Source organism: Meles meles, chromosome 8, assembly GCF_922984935.1.
Source record: "Meles meles chromosome 8, mMelMel3.1 paternal haplotype, whole genome shotgun sequence".
In the NCBI taxonomy this organism is placed as follows: domain Eukaryota; kingdom Metazoa; phylum Chordata; class Mammalia; order Carnivora; family Mustelidae; genus Meles; species Meles meles.
In genome coordinates this window covers 7813294-7832378 of record NC_060073.1, presented here as the reverse complement: position 1 = coordinate 7832378, position 19085 = coordinate 7813294, and the positions used below count along the sequence as shown (strand labels likewise).

At 59.3% G+C, this 19085-nt stretch overlaps 1 protein-coding gene across 1 annotated transcript in view; it reads right to left on the bottom strand.

The window, feature by feature from the left end:
* Positions 1–18684, bottom strand: part of MACROD1 (mono-ADP ribosylhydrolase 1) — a 141975-nt gene extending 123291 nt beyond the window's left edge. Inside the window, 5 exon segments of the mRNA XM_046015645.1 lie at positions 6694–6810; positions 7330–7431; positions 18234–18324; positions 18327–18407; positions 18409–18684. Coding sequence (XP_045871601.1) covers positions 6694–6810; positions 7330–7431; positions 18234–18324; positions 18327–18407; positions 18409–18537 — 520 coding nt within the window. The 5' untranslated portion in view covers positions 18538–18684.
* Positions 18685–19085: the final 401 nt, after the last annotated feature.

Genomic DNA, 19085 nt, shown 5'->3' with positions numbered 1-19085 from the left:
GCGAGGGTTTGGTTCCTGGCTCGGTCTTTTACCAGCACTAGGGCCCCTTCGGAGCCTCAATTTCCTCGTCTGTAAAATGGGGCAAATACTAGTTCCTGCCTCAGAAATGAGGTGATGTGGGGGGCAGCCCCTGGCTCAGAGGCTGAATAACAAGCTGCCCCCAGCCTCGAAGCTGGGGCTCCAGGGGGCGAGTTGGGGGATGCAGGGGCTGGGAGACAGGTCCACCAAGCAGACCTCAGGAGCCCACAGCCCACAGATGACAACGCACCTCTTTGACCTGAAGAGAAAAGCGAACAAAGATGAGGTATTTCCACCCACCCTCAAAAATACAAGGATTTCCGGGGCGCCTGGGCAGCTCAGTCAGTTAAGCATCTGCCTTCAGCTCAGGTCATGATCTCAGGGTCCTGGGATCGAGCCTTACATTGGGCTCCCTGCTCGAAGGGAACCTGATTCTCCTTCTCCTCCCTGCTCATGCTCTCCCTCTCTCTCACATAAATAAATAAAATCTTAAAAAAAAAAACAAACCCACAAAAAACCCGAGGATTTCCTGGAAGCTCTAGGGTCTGGCAAATCTCCCCTCCCAGCACCGCTACTGGTTAGCTGTGTGGCATTAAGCAAGTTACTTCACATCTCTGAGCCTCAGTTTCCCCCACTGGCACTGTGGGCTAATATAATAATACCGGGAGGGCAGGAGAGGCGGCATGGGAGTGCATACAGCCTAGATCTGGAAGGAGACCCTCACTCAGGACTGGCCAAGGCTCATTCCAAACCCCTCAGAGCTTCCCCAAGGGTCCTCCCACAGGCCCTGCCTCATCCCTTCCTGCCAGGGCTCCCCCCACTCTGCCCCTGGAATGCCTTCTTCCAACTTCTGACTTAACGTCCCCCTTCTTTGTTGTTGTTGTTTTGAAGATTTATTTACTTATTTGAGAGAGAAAGAGAGAGAGTGTGTGTGTGTGCACACGTGAGCAGGGGGAGGGGCAGAGGGAGAGAAAAAGAGAGAATCTCCAGCTGACCCCCGATGAGTGCAGAGACCGGTGCAGGGCCCCCGAGATCATGGCCTGAGCCGAAACTAAGAGTTGACCATCTGAGCCACCCAAGTGCTCCCCCGCCTTTATTATTATTATTATTATTATTATTATTAAGATTTTATTTATTTATTTGACAGACAGAGATCACAGGTAGGCAAAGAGGCAAGCAGAGAGAAAGGAAGGGAAGCAGGTTCCCTGCTGAGCAGAGAGCCTGATATGGGGCTTGATCCAAGGACCCTGGGATCATGACCTGAGCTGAAGGCAGAGGCTTTAACCCACTGAGCCACCCAGGCGCCCCTATTATTATTTTTTTTAAGATTTATTCATTTATTGTAGAGGGAGAGAGAGAGAGTCCGCGCTCCCTTCTCAGCACAAGCACTGTCTCCATTTTGCCTCCTCTAGGCAGCCTTCCTGTCTCCCCCGCTCTGCAGGCAGGACTCCCAGGCCTCACGTACTTGGCTATTCCTCTCCACTCACGGGTCCCACCTCACATTCGGGATTCCAGAGTGTGTCTTTTGTACCCCAGGGCCTACCCTGATGCCTGGCGCAAAACAGGCCCCCCACACAGTTCGCCGAAGGAAGGAAAGGCCGGGCACCGGTTCAAATCCCGATGCAGTCACCTGCCCTGGTCTGATCACTGAGAATCTACCTGCCTCAAGGATGCCTCGAGGTCAGTGCCACAGGGTGGGCGCTGAGGGAAGGGGTGAGTCCTCACCGCGTGCCCCCAGGGGCCTCAGGCCCAGCGAGGGCCCAGCTGCCCACAGGCGGCCCATACCCGCCCCCCCCACCCCTGCAGAGAGGCTGCTGCCTTCAGAGGCAGCCGGCAAGCCTCAGCAAACACATTTAAATCCGAAGTGACAGACAAAGCGATTTACGGCGACAGTTTAGCGTCAGCTCACTTCCCACAAGGCAGCCGGTGTCCCTCAGCCCCTCCTGCTCGCTAGTCCATCAAGGCGGTCTCTAAATCACGGACTCCCAGCGGAGGCCCGGGGACGGTCGGGGCTGGGCTCCTGGGGGGAGGGGGGGCAGGCAGCAGAGGAAGGGAGGAGGCGAGCACCGGGCTGGCTCCCGAGGAGGGGGGGGTGGCGAGGAGCGGCTGGCGGATTTTCACAAATCAAAGACCAAGACTTAGGGAAACAGAGTGCCCCTTCACGCCTTATTTTAAATAAGTAAGTGGCTTCAAAACTCCCAGCGAGGCCAGCTTGTCGTGGTGAAACATGGCTCCCCACCCGTTCTGCACGGCCCGGCGTGCGCGCCTGGGCCCCTCAAAGGCCTCGCTGACCTGCCTTGCCTCGCGCCACCTCCTGGCAGAATTAATTGGTCCCTGCGGCGTCGCATGCCACTTTGTTCAGACCTCGCTCCCAGGGCTTTGTCACATTATATTCTACTTAGCTGCTCTCGCACTTGACTTCCTGATAACAATTTACTAGGGGCTCGCTGTGTGCCAGGCCCAGGGACCCGCACGGGATGGGCCTGAATTCGTGGCGTCCTCACGCCCACCCTAGGCGGGGCCGAGGATGCTGGGATTCCAGTCGGCTCCTGGTCTCTGTGCCACAGCCCTGACTCGCCGTCTGAGATGACTTTGAAGGGAAAGATTCCTTCTGTCCTCACAAAGTCTCACATTCATCCCTGCTCTGTCCCGTTATGCCCTGAAGTCCAAAGCCAACAGCAGGACCCTGGGGCTGGCCAAGAATGGGGGTCTTTCTTTGTGTTGGGACATCTCCTGCCCGGGACTCAGCAGTCTGCCAAAAACTAGGGACCCACAGGCACAGGCCTGGTGAGCTGGGAACCTCAAGGGCAAGGAAGTGGCCCAGTCAAGGTCATCCCCACCCCCCCACCCTGTCCATGGCAATGAGAAGACGGAAGCATTCCACAAGCTGGCCTCAGACACCGCCTGAGGGGGGTGTCATAGGTCAACCTGCAGGGACAGCCCTTGAGAATCTTCCGCTCCAGAACAGGGGGCTGCAGGGGGCTCCCTGGTTTATCTTGCCAGCATGGCAGCCCAATTTAATTAAGACGGATGCTGCATGCCCCCGTGGGTAGGAGCCATGGCCGGCTACCAGATGGCGGGAGCCTAACGCTCTCTGGGTATTGCCCAAGCAAGCAGCCTCAGCAGCAGCCGGTGAAAACACAGCCAAGGTGGACCCGAGGCTGCCTGTGCCACACCCGGGTGCTTGGGGGGGGGGGCGGGGTTTGATCCTACCCATGTGACCTCCAGCCCCACCACCCACCTGCCCAGCATCCCTCCACAGGACTCTGTGCCCCAGCGCCCCTCCCCGTACTACACAACATACTTCTCATCACAACACACACACCCACCATCACAGACACCACCCACAGTTACACACACACTCCAATCCGTCTCAAATACCAACAGAATGGGGTAAAAAGCAGGCCTGGACTTCAAAAGCCAGAGGACTGGCTGGTAAACAGCCTGATCGCCCCAAGTCCTGACAGGGGCCGTGGGCAGAGTGGCTCTGTGGGCAGGGAAGGAAGCAAGCAGGCCCCTGCCAACCCCAATGGGTGGGAAGGAAGCCTGCAGATAGGCCAGAGACACCCCAAGCCCACAGCTCTGCAGGTGGGAGTTCTAGGGATCCCCCCCCCCCGGCCCTGTTTTACCTCGCAGGTCCCTCCCAGCTCCCCTGTCGCCGTCCCTGCAGCTAGAGGGAGGCCCAGCCAGCGATGGCACCTTCCTGCCCTGCCCGGCACCCCCCAACCGGCCAGCAGGGACAAAAAGGGACACCCCCCCCACTACCGCCCCCCATGCAAAATCCAGGAAGTCCAAAGCTGACCTCAAGTCCCCAGCCCAGTCCTACCCACACTGCTCCCCACGGGACCAACACTGCCCTTAGCTTCAAAAATAAAAATGTAAAAACTCCCACCCCGCTATAATTGCTCGCTCCTTTTCCCCATTGTGGTGGCTCCGCGGTCGGTGCTGAGAAGCAATTATTCATGGCTAATGATTATAATCAAGTCAAATAGAATTTAATGGACACGTATTCTCTTCCTGCTTGAAACTTTACATATGAATTAAGCACATATGGGTTTCACGAGGCACAGACCAGATTTATGCAGCCCCGAAAAGCCCCACGTTGCCGCGACTTTTATTCTGCTAATAAACAGGCTGATTTACGGGCGCCGCCGGGCGCGGAAACCGCGATCTCTGCCGCCCCCTGGTGGGCGGCGGGCCGGGCTGAGCCAGGGCCATGGCGGGGGGAGGGGCCAGGGAGGAAGCCGAAGGACCCTCTGTTGGGGGGAGGGGCTCCAGGCCAAGACCACCAAGGACCCCTGGGGTCTGAGTAGTGGCAAGGCCCCGGGAACACCGATGCCAGGAAAACGTCTTTGGGAGGACCCAGAGGAGAGGCTGGCTGTGTGCGGGAGCACCCCACGCGGAGCCTGCCTCAGACACTCCCTGGGGTTCCACACCGGTTCAGGGTCCTCCCTGCCATGAGACTCTAGGGAAAGGGGAGATCCCAGGAAAACACTCCAAGAAGTGTTGAATAAACTGAGGCAAGCAGGAGAGAGGAAAGCTGCTTCTCGGCAGGAGGCACCCAGGCTCCCTTGGCCTTCGTGGGACAGGGCTGATACCCGGGATGATGACGGGGGCATCGATTCTAGCAGCAATGACAGAGGCAGGGGAAGAGGCCTCGGTTCATGCCAGGGGGGTGCACGAGCATCACAGTTTACGCACTGGCACCGAGGTCCCTAATGCCCCTGGCAACCCAGCGGGTGGGCGGTCCGCCATCTGCATCCTGCGGAAGGAGAGACGGGAGCCCAGGCACCTACAGACCGGTCCCCAGAGAGACGCTGCGACCGCTCCCGCCCCCAGCCCAGTGCCGCCAAATGCAGCCAGGACCAAAGTGCTATTCCGAGAGCGAGATGGGCTGACAGCCACCGCACTCAGGAGCCCGGCCAGGCGCAAGGACACTTCGGAAGAGCCATGAATCACACCCACAGCTCCACAGGCAGCCTTCGGAGCCCCTGCCCTGCTCCTACTGCATCCGGCGGACACACTACCTAGGTCTCCACCCCTCCCTACCGGCCCGTCAATTACCCGCCCAGCTGCGAAGGGGCTGATAAGATGCCCCCCGTTTCCCTCCGGCCACTTTGCCGCTCATCAAGTCAACTATAGGCAGGGGATCCTCTCCTACCCTCGCCCCGCACAGTCAGGGCCACAGGCAGGCAGCAAAGCAGATCCACAGGCCTGCAGGATAGAATCCTCAGCCACCGCTCCAAGGCTTGGTCCTCCCACCCCAGACCAGCCCTCCTGGGGCGAGGCAGCAAGAGGGCCCTTCTTCTCCGGGCCACTACGACATCTGCCAACCCAACGTGGCTTGTCTCAACCCCACATCTCCCCAGAAGGACGCGCAGGCCTGCTGGCAGCCCTCTTCCCCCTACCCCTGTCCTAGTGCCCCCCCCCCCCCCCGCAGAGAAACAGCAGGAGCACCAGCGGAAACCGGAAGGGGACCGAGCTCCCTCTACCCTAAATCAGGACTCCTGCCTTTGTATCATTGGTCACCTGTGCGCCGAGATGGGCAATGTGGGGGGAAGGGGATACCTGTGTGACCGCACAAACAGGCAGAAACACGCAGAGCAAATGCCACGGCCAGAAACACAACCCGAACCACGACAAGCAGGCCTGGGGCAGGCTGAGCGGCTCTGTCTCCCCAGGTCCCACGAACCCAGCCCCTTACCAGGAGGAACATCAGCTCCGCCAGGTCCCAGGGGCACTTGACAACGACAGGACAGGGCTTCCCCTAGCCAGCACTGCAGTCAGACACAATGGTCACCAGGCTAAGGACAAGGAGGAGGAGATCTGAGATGCTCCTGGGCGGGGGGAGCTAGGGGGGCTGAGACTGCACAGGTGGGGAGGAGGCAGCAAAACGAGGTTTCCCAGGATAAGAGGCTCTGCCCATGTCTCCAAACGTTTCTCTACGGAAGCTCCTTCCCGTGAAGCTTGGTAAGCAGGCGAGCAAGGGCTGGGATTCAGCCTCCACGGGCCCTTGTCCCACGAACCACCTGTGTACCAGGTGGACTTGACTGTCCCTTGCCATCCGTTCTTGACCTTGGCCAGACAACCACAGTCTGGGAGGAGAGCACCCACCTTCCTTCCGCCCCCAGGAAGGGAGAGAAGAGGTTCCTCCACTCATCACAGTAAACCACCAAGCCAGCCAGAGCCCCTGCAGAAAGCTGAGCCTTGGGCAACGGGGCCTCCGCCCCTACCTTTCCCCTGACAAACCCCCTGGCCTGTGCCAGGTCTGCAGGGGGGGCATGGCAGGCAGGAGGCAGAGGAGGGGGAGTGGCGGTGGGGCGTCTGCAGCCCCTGGGGTCAAAGCACCCAGTTCTGGCCTCTGCCTTCCTGGCAGGGCAGCCCGGCGCGGTTCCAGCCACGCTCTCTTCCTTCCTGGCCGCTAATGGGTCTCCGAGCAGCAAGGCAGCTCGGCCAAGGCGCTCCCGACATAGCAGGTCAGGGTTTCAAGGGAAAGGAGTCCACGCAGCCAACACGCTGGGCTCCTGTGGCGCCAGCACGCCCTCCGCCTCCAGCCGCCCGAGCCTCGCTGGAGCCAGGTGGCGTCCCCCCATGCCTGGCTCAGCAGATTGGAGCAAAGGTCACAAGGCGACCACCCAGGTCCCTGGCTCAGGCTGGCCAGAAGTCCCCACTCACCGGCGTTGACGATGGCGTCCACCTCCAGCTTGGTGATGTCGCCTCGGAACAGGGAGATCTTCTCATTGAGCTGCTTGTCCTTCTTGTACTTGGGCTCCTCCACCTTCGAGGTCACCCCTGGACCAGCAGAGGCCGAGGGACGGGGGTCAGAGAGAGGCCCTCACTGCACAGTGACCTCCATCCGCCCCCCTCCACCTCCAGAGGCAGGGGACTGGTGACATGGGCACTGGCCATCCGCAATGATCACGCACCTCTCGCTCGAGGCACACACGTGGTCCCCCTGAACCTTCCCGAGGTTAAGCACAGGTACGGGATTAATGTCATCCATCCCCATTCTATAGACGTGGAAACTGAGGCCTAGGCAGTGGGTGATGGGCTGTCAGGCCTGCAGTGTGCAGGACTTCCCACAACTGTGAGGTTGTGGTTCCCGGACTCAGTTTACCCAACAGTACAATGGGCATAAAAACCAAACCTTCCTCAGACCGGGTTCGTAACTGGAGTGCCCCCCACACAACAAACGCCCCGTGAGTGCTGCTGCCATTCTTCTTGGCGTGGTCGATATGAGGCGCCCACCACACGGGTCTGACGGGGCAGCCCACCAAATTGCCACCTGCCCCTCCCTGGCGCAGGGCCTACCTTTCGCCGTCTCTTTCCAGGTCGGGATCTTCTTCAGCCTGATGAAGTCCCTGCAGAAGTAATGTTCCTCCCGCTGTTTGTCACTCAGGCCCTTCAGAAAAGCTGCAGGGGTGGGATGGGGCAGGCAGGAAGGAGCGTCAAGGCGGGCAGGGAGAAGAGAGGTCCAGGGGGCTTCTCCCCTGCCCCCCGTGTCTCTCCCCTCCTCACCCGGACTCTCTCCTCATCTGAGGTTGTGAGCCGGCCCTCCACGGCCACCCTTCCCGCAGGCACATTCGGGGGGTGGGGGAGGTTGGAGCTAGGAGGCCCCTAGACCATCTGGCCCAGCCCTTTTTGTTCAGGAGGGGAACTGAGGCCCAGGGAGACAAAGGGCCTCTCTTGGGTACCATGGACCTGAGTTCAGAACGCGACTCTGCCCCTTTCCGGGTGTGTCCGCACCTCGGGGTCCTTGATTCCTTCGTTTATAGACGGGATTAAGAGGCCCCTTACGGAGTAACGTGGAGCTGACTCGGTGCATATAAGGAAAGCAGGCTGGTGGCCTTGGACGAATGATATTCCCAGTTACATCCTCAATGGGTGACATCATCACCATGGTTATTTGTAGGCAGCAGGACACGTGGGACAGGACAAACATCCTCAAAGAGCCAAAGAACCAAGCAGATCTGGTGCCTATTCACAGCCTCCCCCCGCCCCCCAGCACTGGCAGAGAGGTCCCCACAGACAGATGCCCGGCTGGCTTCTCCCAGTGTGCGCCAATGTGTGCCAGTGTGTTCTTGGGAACAGCGAGAACTGTCTCCATCTTACAGATGAGGAAACGGTCACACAGCTGGTGAGTGGGGAGCCAGCCCCCCACCATCTGCTCACAGACTCCGGGTCCACCAGACCTGCTGTCCTTGCTCTAGCCCTGCTCCCTGGGCCTGGTCTTCCTTTCAGGTGGCCCAGTGACCCCTTCCAAGGTTTCCCAGGTGCACAGAGGTCCAGGCTTCTGGCTCGCGGGCTCCCTCTGCCGGCCTGAGGCCACCAGGCACCCGGGCTCTCAGCCTGGCCTTGGGCCCCCCTAGACCACACACTCCCCAGATGGGGCGGCCCTCACTGACCACTTGTTGGGGGGCGGTGACAAACAATAAAGGCCACGCTCAAGGAACTCAGAAAGCATCAGAAAATGTGCAGAGGTGGGGGGGGGACAATTAGGGGGCTCGTTGGAAGAGGAAGGGTTTGCCTCCTGGAACCTTCTGCAGAAAAGGCCTCAAAGGGCAGATGTTCAAGAGACTGGTGGGTCCCCCACACATGCCCTCTGTCTCGCAGAAGCCAGTCCATCCACAGCCTCTGTCCCTCCAGGGTGCACGAGGAGCAGGGAAAGGGCCCGGCTCACAGTCCAGCTCAGATTTATGGTTGGCATGATTCTAAAAGGCTCACAGCATCCCAAATCTGCTTCAGCTGGGGCTCAGGCCAGAATTCCACGTTCTGGCACAGCTTCCGACCCTCTTCCACAAGTGACTACGACGCGCGAGTCCTGCATATGGTACAAGGACGTAACACTCACTAAGGCAGGCGTGGTCCTGGCCCCTGGGAACCCGCAATCCAGCAGAGGACACCGAGGCTGAGCAGGCCAGCGGCCAAGCTCCGGGGACACGCGGGGGGCAGGCGGGGAGGCAGCAGGAACGGCCGGCCTGGGACTTCTTCAGTGAGACTCCGAAGAGAATTGGGAGGTAGCCAGGGCAGGGAAAAGCGTTTGACCACCTGAACAGTATGTTCAAGGTCGTGGGTGAGTGAAACTCAGGGCGTGGGGCAGGGGGCAGACACTTGGGGGCCGCGACGCTGTTAGGAGGTGGGCCCACTGCGCAGCCGCCAAGTCTGTTGAGGACTGACTTCATCCCAGGAGCAGCTGAATCAGATAGAAGATGCTTTCACAGGGGCGCCTGCGCGGCTCAGCTAAGCGTCTGCCTTCGGCTCAGGTCATGATCTCAGGATCCTGGGGTCGAGCCCCACACGGGGCTTCCTGCTCAGCGGGGAGCCTGCTTCTCCCTCTCCCTCTACTGCTCTGCCTGCTTGTGCTCTCTTGCTCCCTCTGTCAAATAAATAAATAAAATCTAAAAAAAAAAAACCTAAGAAAAAATAAAAATCTTAAAAAAAAACTTAAAAAATAAAAATAACTAAAAAGTACTTTTGCCAGTTATAGATTAAAAACTCCCACCACCCCAAGCAGCGCCACTTTCATTCTAAGAGGCCAAGGATATCCTACCGTGAACGGTACCCAGTGCGGATGGTCCCCTCTGTCACTAGTGTGTCCTGAAGCTCACAGCCCATCTCCCTGCTCCCCTTTCTCAAGAGGCTCCCTTCCCCACTGGACACGTGACCCCGCTTACACTCTGAGTTAACAGGCCAAAGGCTCCCTTCTTTGTGTGCTGGGGGAGGGTGCTGGTATCTGGAAAGAGCTCAAGTTCTTCTCCAAGCCTTGACTACCCGCTTCTGTAAAGTGGGAGTAAAGAGAGCTCCCTCCGGCTCTAAATGAGAAACAGAACAGGCTTCCTTGGGTACCTAGCGAAGCAGTTGGTGGCTGGCGGGCGAGGAACAGACTCGGGAGGGGAGGCCGGGCTCCCTGCAGCCCCTGCCTGTCCAGGGCCTGGCCAAGCAGGAGGGTGGCGGGACGACTTGCCGGAGGAGGTACCTCGAGCTTCTCTGCCCTCCCCCAGAGGCTGCAAAGCGCTGGAGGAAAACCTCATCACCAAACAGCAGGCTCCCTCTAAATTCCCCATCGCCTCCCCTGACGGCCCGCTCTGCCAGGCAGCTCCTGTCCCTGCTTGGGAGGTTCTTCCCCTGGACCTTCTCCCCTTCCCCAAGCCTCCCCAATTGTCTTCCAGAAGCTGCCTCCTCCTGCCAACTGGGAATCCAAGCCTGGCTCGCCCTCCCTCAGCCCCACTGCCTGCTCACCTTCCGGGGGATGCGCTCCTCCAGCTCCTCCTCTCATGTCCCCTCTGTGTCTCAAGGTCATAAAGCCTCCCTCAACCATAGACTCCACACCCTGCAGCTGTGGCCTCCTCTCCCCCTCCCCCACTGCCCCCACTTCCTCCCTCCCTCCCATGCTCCCCCAGGCCCTCACCAGCCTGGACCCAGCTCTCCACCAAGGCCAAGGTCAGAGACACCACACGGGCCACGTGGCCCTCTGTAGTGTCCCTTCGGTCCTTCCTTGTGCACTCAGCACCCCCCACCCCATCTTCCCCCTCAAGACCTCCTGGATCTCACCCTGCTCCACTGGCCCTCCTGTCTCCTTGCTGCCTCCCTTTCCTTAATGTATACCCTCCCCCTCATCCTGACATCAACCCCAAGCATTCCAAACCCTCTTTCAGCTAATGGTCCAGGACGCTACACCTCCAGCCCCGCAGCTCTCAGCTGGGCATCAGGCACGGGCTCCTCAAGGCCCACTGCCTGCTCTCAACCTCAGAATTCCTCCTGTGCAAAACTGAACTTCCGACTCCTTCCCCCCAAATGAGTTTTTTCTCTCCTTCGTTCTTCCGCTTCTCAATGAACAGCCCCAGATTCTGCTAGGACCCCAAAATGAGGGGGGGGGTCCTTTCTCTTAGTCTCCTGGTTCCATCCATCTGTAGGCTGTTGGATTTATCCCCACGATACCCCCAAAACCAAGCCTTCTGCTCATCCCCGCCAGGGGCCAAACCATCATGACTCCCCAGCACCACCCAAAAGGCTTCTACCCCCGGTGGACTCCCCGTGTCCACCCAGTAGTCTGTGTCTCACTCAGCAGCCCAGGAATCTTAGGGGCAGACTTCTATTCAAAGCTGTTGAAAGCTCAATTCAAAGTCCAAGTCCTCACAGAGGCCCACGTGAATCCCTGCAGCTCCGCCTCCTCTCCTCCTCCGTCAGCCTCCCCACAAACCAGCTCTCCCTCCTACACCTCTGCAGCCCTGGCACAACACTCACCTTCCAGATCGTCCCACAGCCAGACCATTCCCTGCCTCAGGGCCTTTGTACCTGCCCCACTCTCTCTTGGCCTGACCTTCCTTTACAGGCCTTCCCCACTCCCAGAGTAGCCCCTCCCCTACTAGCTATACTTTATTCCTTCCTTGACCGTGGCCTCTTGGGGATCTGGGGTGTTTACACTGGATGCCCACCATCTGGCACAGCGCATGGTATGTGTGGGCGTCCATAGGTGTCTGCGGGATGAATCAATGAATGACTGAGCTGAGACCCAAGCGTCGGGGGCATGTCTGCCAAGAGAACAGAGTCGTCCAGGGGGAGGGGACAACACCTGCAGAAACCCTGAGGTAGGAGAGAGCATGTGAGTGGGGAAATGGAGAGAAATCAACAACGCCCAGACCAGAGAGCAAAAGCCAGGCTGTGGCAGCCGCCTGGGCTGGTCGCGCGTCTGAGGAACGGAGCCTGGGGAAGGAAGGTCCCGCTGTGGTTTGGATCCCTCTTGCTCCTTGGTCCCACTAGGGTTGGGCTCACCAGCTCCTGACATCTCGTCCCTGGGCAGGTCCCTTGCCCTCTCTGAGCCTCAGTTTCCGCATCTCTAGACGAGGGACCAGGCAGGCCTGCCCTGAATGAGAAGGGACTGCCAGGTTATCTGGCAGCTGCAGGGTGCGACACGGAGCAGATACACGGTCCTTCCTGGGAGCAAAGACTCGGAGGGCAAAGCAAAACAAGACCAAACCGGGGAAAGGACTTGCCTTTTGCAACCTGGAGGCCTAAGTAGGTAGAGGAGCTTTCTGAATGGTTTCGGGACCCAAAATATTTGTCATCTTGCACAGTTGAGACCAAAGATATGGCCCCTCAGAGGCCTTGGCATGCCCGAGTGTGGGCTCTCCCAGCCCGATGAACCCAGGGCGGGAAAGTGAACGTGCCTGCCGAGACACCGCAGGGGCTGGCCAGTCCGCACCCAGGCCAGCCCCACAGGACCCCCGTGTGCAGAGTCCCTCCAGCTGGGTAAGCCCCAGGCACCCCACGGGACTAGTCTGGGGGCCCTGGAAATGGCTAGAGTCCCCTAGCAGACGCCATCTGACAGCACCCTGCCTTCCGGAAGAAACAGAGGTATGTCCCGGCCACAGGCAAGCCAAGAGGGGACCCAGCCCAAGACTCCCTCCTGCCCTGTCCTCCCTAAGATCCGAGGGCTGAGCTGAGTGGCCCACAGCCCGCACAGCCCCCTCTCTCCAGCCAAGTCCAAAAGACGGCTCCACTTCTCCGAGCGGGAAGATAGCCGGAACTTCTGGCTCTGTTACCAGCCGACTGGGCGCTGACCTTGGGGACATCTGTCAGCCTGTCCCTTCCAGTTCATGGTCCCCGGGCACACATCCCTTGAAGCCAGCATGTGGGGCGCCATGACCTTATCTCCAGAGCAAGGTTGCAGCCCGACTGACCCCTGAGGAGTGACACACTGCGCAGGTCTCTGAGTTACGGGGCAGGAGAAGCCAATTCTGATTCTCCCTGGCACCAAGGAGCCAAGGGCCATCCTCATCACCTCGGCTCCATCTGTCAGATCGGCCCCACGTGTTTATAACATTTTCTCCCTCCTTTTGCCAGAAGGACAGATGTAGAGTTAAGAGCACAGGCCAGTTTTATTTTTCTTATAAAAGATGTAAAACATACGTTTTAATTTTCTTTCCTTTCTGGAAAGGCGAGAGTATTTCACAGCTCAGTGAGACAGGTGTTGTAAAAAGATGTTTGCAGTAAATTTTGATGGGGTGGCCTGACCCCGACGAAGCTTCCAGCAGCTCCCGGGCACGAAAGCTGAGCTGGAGGAAGCAGGCTGCGCCAGAACCATAAAGCACACCGGGCGAACGGGAATTCAATGATGTGTTTTAAGAACCGTCTTTATGGCACTTTGCTAGACGGTGTTCAGAAAGGTGAGGGCGGCCTGGCACAGAGGGAGAACCCCCCCCCCCCGCCTCTGGAGAAGGCTGGGTGGACTGGGTTGATAGCGGCGAGGCTCTGGGAACACAGCAGGAGGGACGTTAATTACGGGGGGCCAGTGGCACCCCCTGAGAGCGGAGTCTCATCCAAGTCCACGCAGGGAGACAGAGCATGAAGCAGCTCAGAGCTTTTCTCCTCTCCCTGGGCGCCCTCGCCTCTGCCGTGCTGGGGCGCACCAAGGCTGCTTCCCCAGAAGACAGATGGGAGAAGACTCCCCCGTTCCCAGGTGAGCCTGCAAGGTTCCCCGGTTCAGTAATCAAATCAGAGAAATCATCCGCTCTGCATGAAACCCCTCGGGGGCTGGAATGAGTCCTCGTCACTGCCTGGTGCAAAGGGAGGCTGGAAGGCAGGAGACCTAGTCCATAGCCCTGGGGAGAGGAAACGTGCCTCAGGATATGCAGGTCACGGGCTCCAGCATCTGAGACCACGAGGGAGACAAGTTTATACAAGCCCGTGTTGCTGTGGCCCAAAACAGCGCAGAGAGAGGACAGAGGCCCGAGGAGTGACAAGAAAGGGGGTCACTGGGAACCCCTGGTACACCATGGGCCCTTTTATATACCACTGTACACACAATGGTTTCTGGTGTGATCCTAGCACAACCTGCAAATCAGGTGCCGGTCGTCCCATTTCACAGATGAGGAAACTGAGGCTCAGGGAGCAGGGAAGCCGTGGTGTGGGGCTGGCCCAAGGCTGATGGCACCAAAGCCCGTGCTCTTCTTAGCAGACAGCTCTGCCCCCACTGCAGGTCAGGAGGAGGGTCTGTGGCCTCCCCTGCAGTGACACAGCCCCTACACGGCCACAGTGCCCAACCTTAAGTCCCCTCATACCCAACTGCCTTTAGAGTATGACGGTTTCCACAGTCTTGTGACAAAAGGCACCACCTGCGGGGATAAGGAGGCTTCCCACCACTGAGACAACTGGAGATAGAATTCTCTGGTCAGGGGTGCCTGGGTGGCTCAGTGGGTTAAAGCCTCTGCCTTCGGCTCAGGTCATGATTCCAGGGTCCTGGGATCGAGCCCCGCAAAGGGCTCTCTCTGAGCCTGCTTCCCTTCCACTCTCTCTGCCTGCCTCTCTGCCTACTTGTGATCTCTGTCTGTCAAATAAACAAATAAAATCTTAAAAAAAAAAAAAAAATTCTCTGGCCAGTAAAATCAGATACTACAGAGATCTCCCCAAAGGACTGACGGGCTCTTACCCAGGAAGATCCAGCCTGGTGGTATTTACTTACCCAGAGGGAGAATGGGTCTATGGGAGTGGCCAGTCTGCTTAAGAGGGAGAAAGGGAATGCTTAGGGTAAGGCAGAACTGGGCCATGTGTGCAGAGGACTCACTGGGCCGGGAGATGAGGCACCCTGCACCCAGAGCCCAGCGCAGGCACTCAACAGCACAGAGACTGAACTACTGAGCAAACACCCAAGGAAGGGGATCCTGGGTAGGTGGGTCCATGCCCTGCAGGGAAGCTTGCCCAGCCTGCCCAGGGCAGTGGGAACCGCTTCCAAAATCATTCAGCCAGCTCTCCAGCTGAAAACACATGCTGCCGAGTGAACTTGGGACTATGATCTGGCTTCCAGGAGAGGAGGCCCTGCCCAGGCGCACTTTCCAGACCCGCCACCGTATTTCCCACCACAGCGCCCCGTCAACCTTCCCACCTACATCAGGCTCTTGTGAGTTTGGTGACTGTGTGCCAGTCTTTGAGACACGATGATCCCAGGCACAGACAGGCATTTGGAGGCCTGGGTGGATCCCCAAGAGAAAGGAGAGCACATGTCCATCAAAGACATGGACAGGAATAATCCCAGTGGGTTTATTCCCAACAGCCTCAAACCGGAAAACAAAATGCCCATCAACAGGAGAACGGGTACACAAAACGTGGTGTATCCGTACCATGGGATATCAGACGTAAGACGGCAAACTGTCAGCACACCGCCCAGCCGTGAGCAGAGGGTGTACCCGGACACACTGTATGCCTCTGTTCGCAGGAAGTTCGAGAAGCAGTAAGAGGTACTGATTGCAAAGGGGCTAAAGGAACCTTCTAGGGTGTTGGCAACCTACTGACCACAACTGGGTATTTAGGTAAAAATACACTGACCGTAGGTTCACCTGTGGTCTGGCTACTTACACCGGAAGCTCAAAGTTTAAACCGAACAGAAGGAAGAAAACTTCGTGGGGGTCTTCAAGGACCAAAGCGTCGACCCCAGTCAGAAGCAGGGTCCAGCTGAGGCAGCTCCCCAGTGTGGCAGTTTTGTTTGTTTGTTTGTCTTTTTAAGATTTTATTTATTTATTTATTTATTTGTCAGACAGAGAGAGACAGAGAGAGAGCACGCACACACAAGCAGGCACAGTGGCAGACAGAGGCCAAGAGAGAAACAGGCTCCCTGCGGAGCAAAGAGCCCGATGTGGGACTCGATCCCAGGACCCTGGGATCATGGCCTGAGCCCAAGGCAGTGGCTTAACCGACTGAGCCACCCAGGTGTCTCATGTGTGGCAGTTTTAAAAATATGCCCCCAGGGGCACCTGGGTGGCTCAGTGGCTTAAAGGCTCTGCTTTCAGCTCAGGTCATAATCCCAGGGTCCTGGGATCGAGCCCCGCATTGGGCTCTCTGCTCAGTGGGGAGCCTGCTTCCCCCACCCCTCGGCTCTCTGCCTACTTGTGATCTCTCTCTCTGTCAAATAAACAAATAAAATCTTTTTTTAAAAATGCCCCCAATTCTTTGATCTTCTTCCCTTCCAAAGGTGGAGACTCATTTCCCTCCCCTTGAACGTGGGCCAGACTCCACGACGCCCTTCAAAGTCCCAGAATAAAGCAGAAGAGATAGCGTGGGACTTGAAAGACTAGGCCACAAAAAGGCACTGTGGCTTCTGGGTTGGTCTCTGGGGGAAACCGCCTGCCATGTCCAGAGGACAGTCAAGCAGCTTGGTGGAGAGACACCCAGAGTGGTGGGTCTGAGGCCTTTCCCCACAGCCACTCCATGTGAGGGGTCCCCCCGGCCGTCACCAACAGAGCCACCCCCCACACACAAGCTACTCAAAGGTTCCTGACCCTCAGAGACTAGGATGTAAGAAACGTTTGCTGTCCCAAGGCTTTGAATTTGGCCGTAATTTGTTACTCAGTGATAGATCACTGAAACACACAGAGCACCCCGACAAGCCTGCTGGGGTCTTCACACCCAAGGTCGCCGCTCCTCACACCGCCCCTGACTGGATCCTGGAGCTCAGGCAGCCCCATCTGCCATGGTTTCTTCACAGCATTGGCCTTCGCCGGGCACTGGCCCACTGGCTTGACCACGTTTTCAACTGTTTCCTACCCCTAGCGAAGAAGCCCGGTGAGGGTAGGGACGCTGCCTGTCACTCACAGCACCAGAATGGTGCTGGCCACACAGAAGGCGCTCGGTATTAGTGGATGAACGAGGGGCACCCGGCTGGCTTGATCTCAGGGTCGTGAGTTTGAGCCCCATGTACGGATTACTTCAAAATAAATAGACTTAAAGAAATGGATGAATGGATGGAAATCCCAGCTCCAAGCAGAGACACCCCAGCAGCCTGGGAATCCCTGGCCTGTCAGCTTCACAAGGTCTGGAAGTTTTCAGAGGCGCAAAGGAATGGGAGAGGGCAGGGAGCTGATCCTAGAAATGTGACTGATCCAGGAGCAGGTGGCTGGGCCCCCTGCCTCTCTAGCTCTCTTTCCCACCAAGCTGGCTTGCTGCCCCTGACAGAGAAGGGGAGGCAGGTTCCCTGTGGGGACAGTCCCTCTGCCAGGAATCTCAGTCAGCCCCCTCACTCCCTGCCCTAACCAGGGTTCTAGGGGCAGGGCTGAGGCCATGACAGACACTCGGTATGCGCACTGAGCCAGGCCGAGAGAGGGCTTTCTGCCTGCGCTTGAAGATCGCAGTGGAAGAACACAATTCCGGGCAGGGGGAAAGTCATCTTGAACTCCACCTCTAGTTCCGAGGCGGTCTTCCCTTTAGCCCCACCCTCCCCCGCCGCCCCAGGCCTGCCTTCCATGCCCCATTGGCTGTAGCCACTCGGCCACAAAGGCCCAGCCAATGAGCCTTCTCCCCTGTGCTTTTGAAAGGGGATCCAGCCAGGAATGGTTACAGGAGCTCTGGGAGCAGGCTCTGAAGGGCAGGGGCAGCTGGCCGAGCCTCGGGCCAGACTACTTGGGGCGCTGCAGGCCGGATTCCCTGTTCTGTGTGAGGGCCCAGGGTCCGGCCCTGGGACTCATGCGGGGCCAGGACTCATGACCTGTCCCAGAGTGGGAGGAAATGACTTGATTCCTGAGGGTGCAGGGTGTCACCGTTCTCACAGACAGAATGCCCCGTCTCTGCCCTGGCCCCCAGCCCAGCGTCCCCCAGGAATGGGGCAGAAACTCTTCACAAGTGGCCAGAGGCCAGGGATGAGGGCAAAATGGCAGCGGATGACCGGCTCAGAGAGTCAGGCCTTCAGGGTAAGGGCGGGTGGAAGTGGGACCAGCCTGCCGAGAGAGGCCACTCTGTGGGGCTGTCTGATCCTGCCAGGTGGGGACACCAGACCCAGAACTGTCCCCTCAGTCCATTTCCCGCCACTCTGCCTAAAATGCCACCACTTGAGAAACCACAGTGCACAAAGCATGGGGCATTCGGGAGCCTAACGTCCGCTCTGCCACAAACTCTCAGTGACCTTGGCTTCTCAGCTCAGTTTCCCTCCCGTGCAAGGGTGTAAGGTGGTAGGTCCTGGATGACCCTTGGGGGTGCCCTGGGACCCGTGCGGGCGGGGTAAGGTCGTCCTCCCCCACACTGCCCCGTAGGGGGACCTGGCCCTCAGTCCCCTCGGACGGAGTGAAGTGGTTTGCGGGGCTGGGTACACGGGGGCGTGGCTGCGACTGGAGGGGTCCATCCCAGGGCGTCTCTCGGGTGGAAGGCGGTGCTGGTGGGGGTGCTGTCCAGCCGGGCAAGGCCCACGTGGGGCCGCCCTCGCCCCCTCGCGCCCCCCTCCTGCTTACACTTACATTTTGCCTCCTTCCAGTCGGTGGAGGTGCTCAGGTCCACCTTCGCCGCCATGGCCAGGGGGGCCCAGGTGCGCACCCCGGCGCTCCTCTCCGCCCCACTGCCGCCGCCCCCCAAGCCCCAACTCCCGCTGGGGTCCGCGCGCCGGGGCTGTCCGCGCCCAGGGACGCCGGGGGGACCGCACGCGGTGCTGCGGGTCCGCGTGGCCCCCGCGTAGGGGCCGGACCAGGGGCGCGGGACGCAGAGCAGCTGCCCCGCCGCGCGCAGCTGTGCCAGGCGGCCGGACACTTGGCTCCTCAGGGACATGAGCAGGCGGCGCGGGGCGGCTCCCCGCCCACTTGGACTCTATTTACGGGGCTGGGAGTCTCTCCCTGATCCGCTCGGGACCGAGCGGCATGTGCTGGCGGCGACCGGCTCCGAGCCGGCGGGCCGCGCGGCCAGAAACCCCGAGCGCGCCGCTGGGCACCCTGGAACTTGTAGTCCCGGCCGCCGGATGGGCCCCCGCACTCCTATACACACGTGCGCGCCCTAGCCGGGCTCCGCCCGCTCCTCGGCGCCCGGATTGCGTCGGGCGGGAGGATCCTGCTTCTCGGAGGGTCGCGCGCCTACCCGGCGCCCTCTCGGGGCTCGCCGCCAACCTCCGGGTGTGGAGAGCCGCCCTCCCCGCCGCGCGGCCCTGGGCCGCCTCTGCCCTGCGTCCCCGGCGCTCGGAGCTCCGTACCGAACTCGGACCCGATCCCGCCCCCAGTCCCCACGAGCCGCGGTCCCTCCCGACCGCCCGGCCGGCCCCCGGGAGGGGACAAGCCGCGCGAACGAGTACGTCCGGTTCGGCGACTTTCCCCAGGGAGCTGATC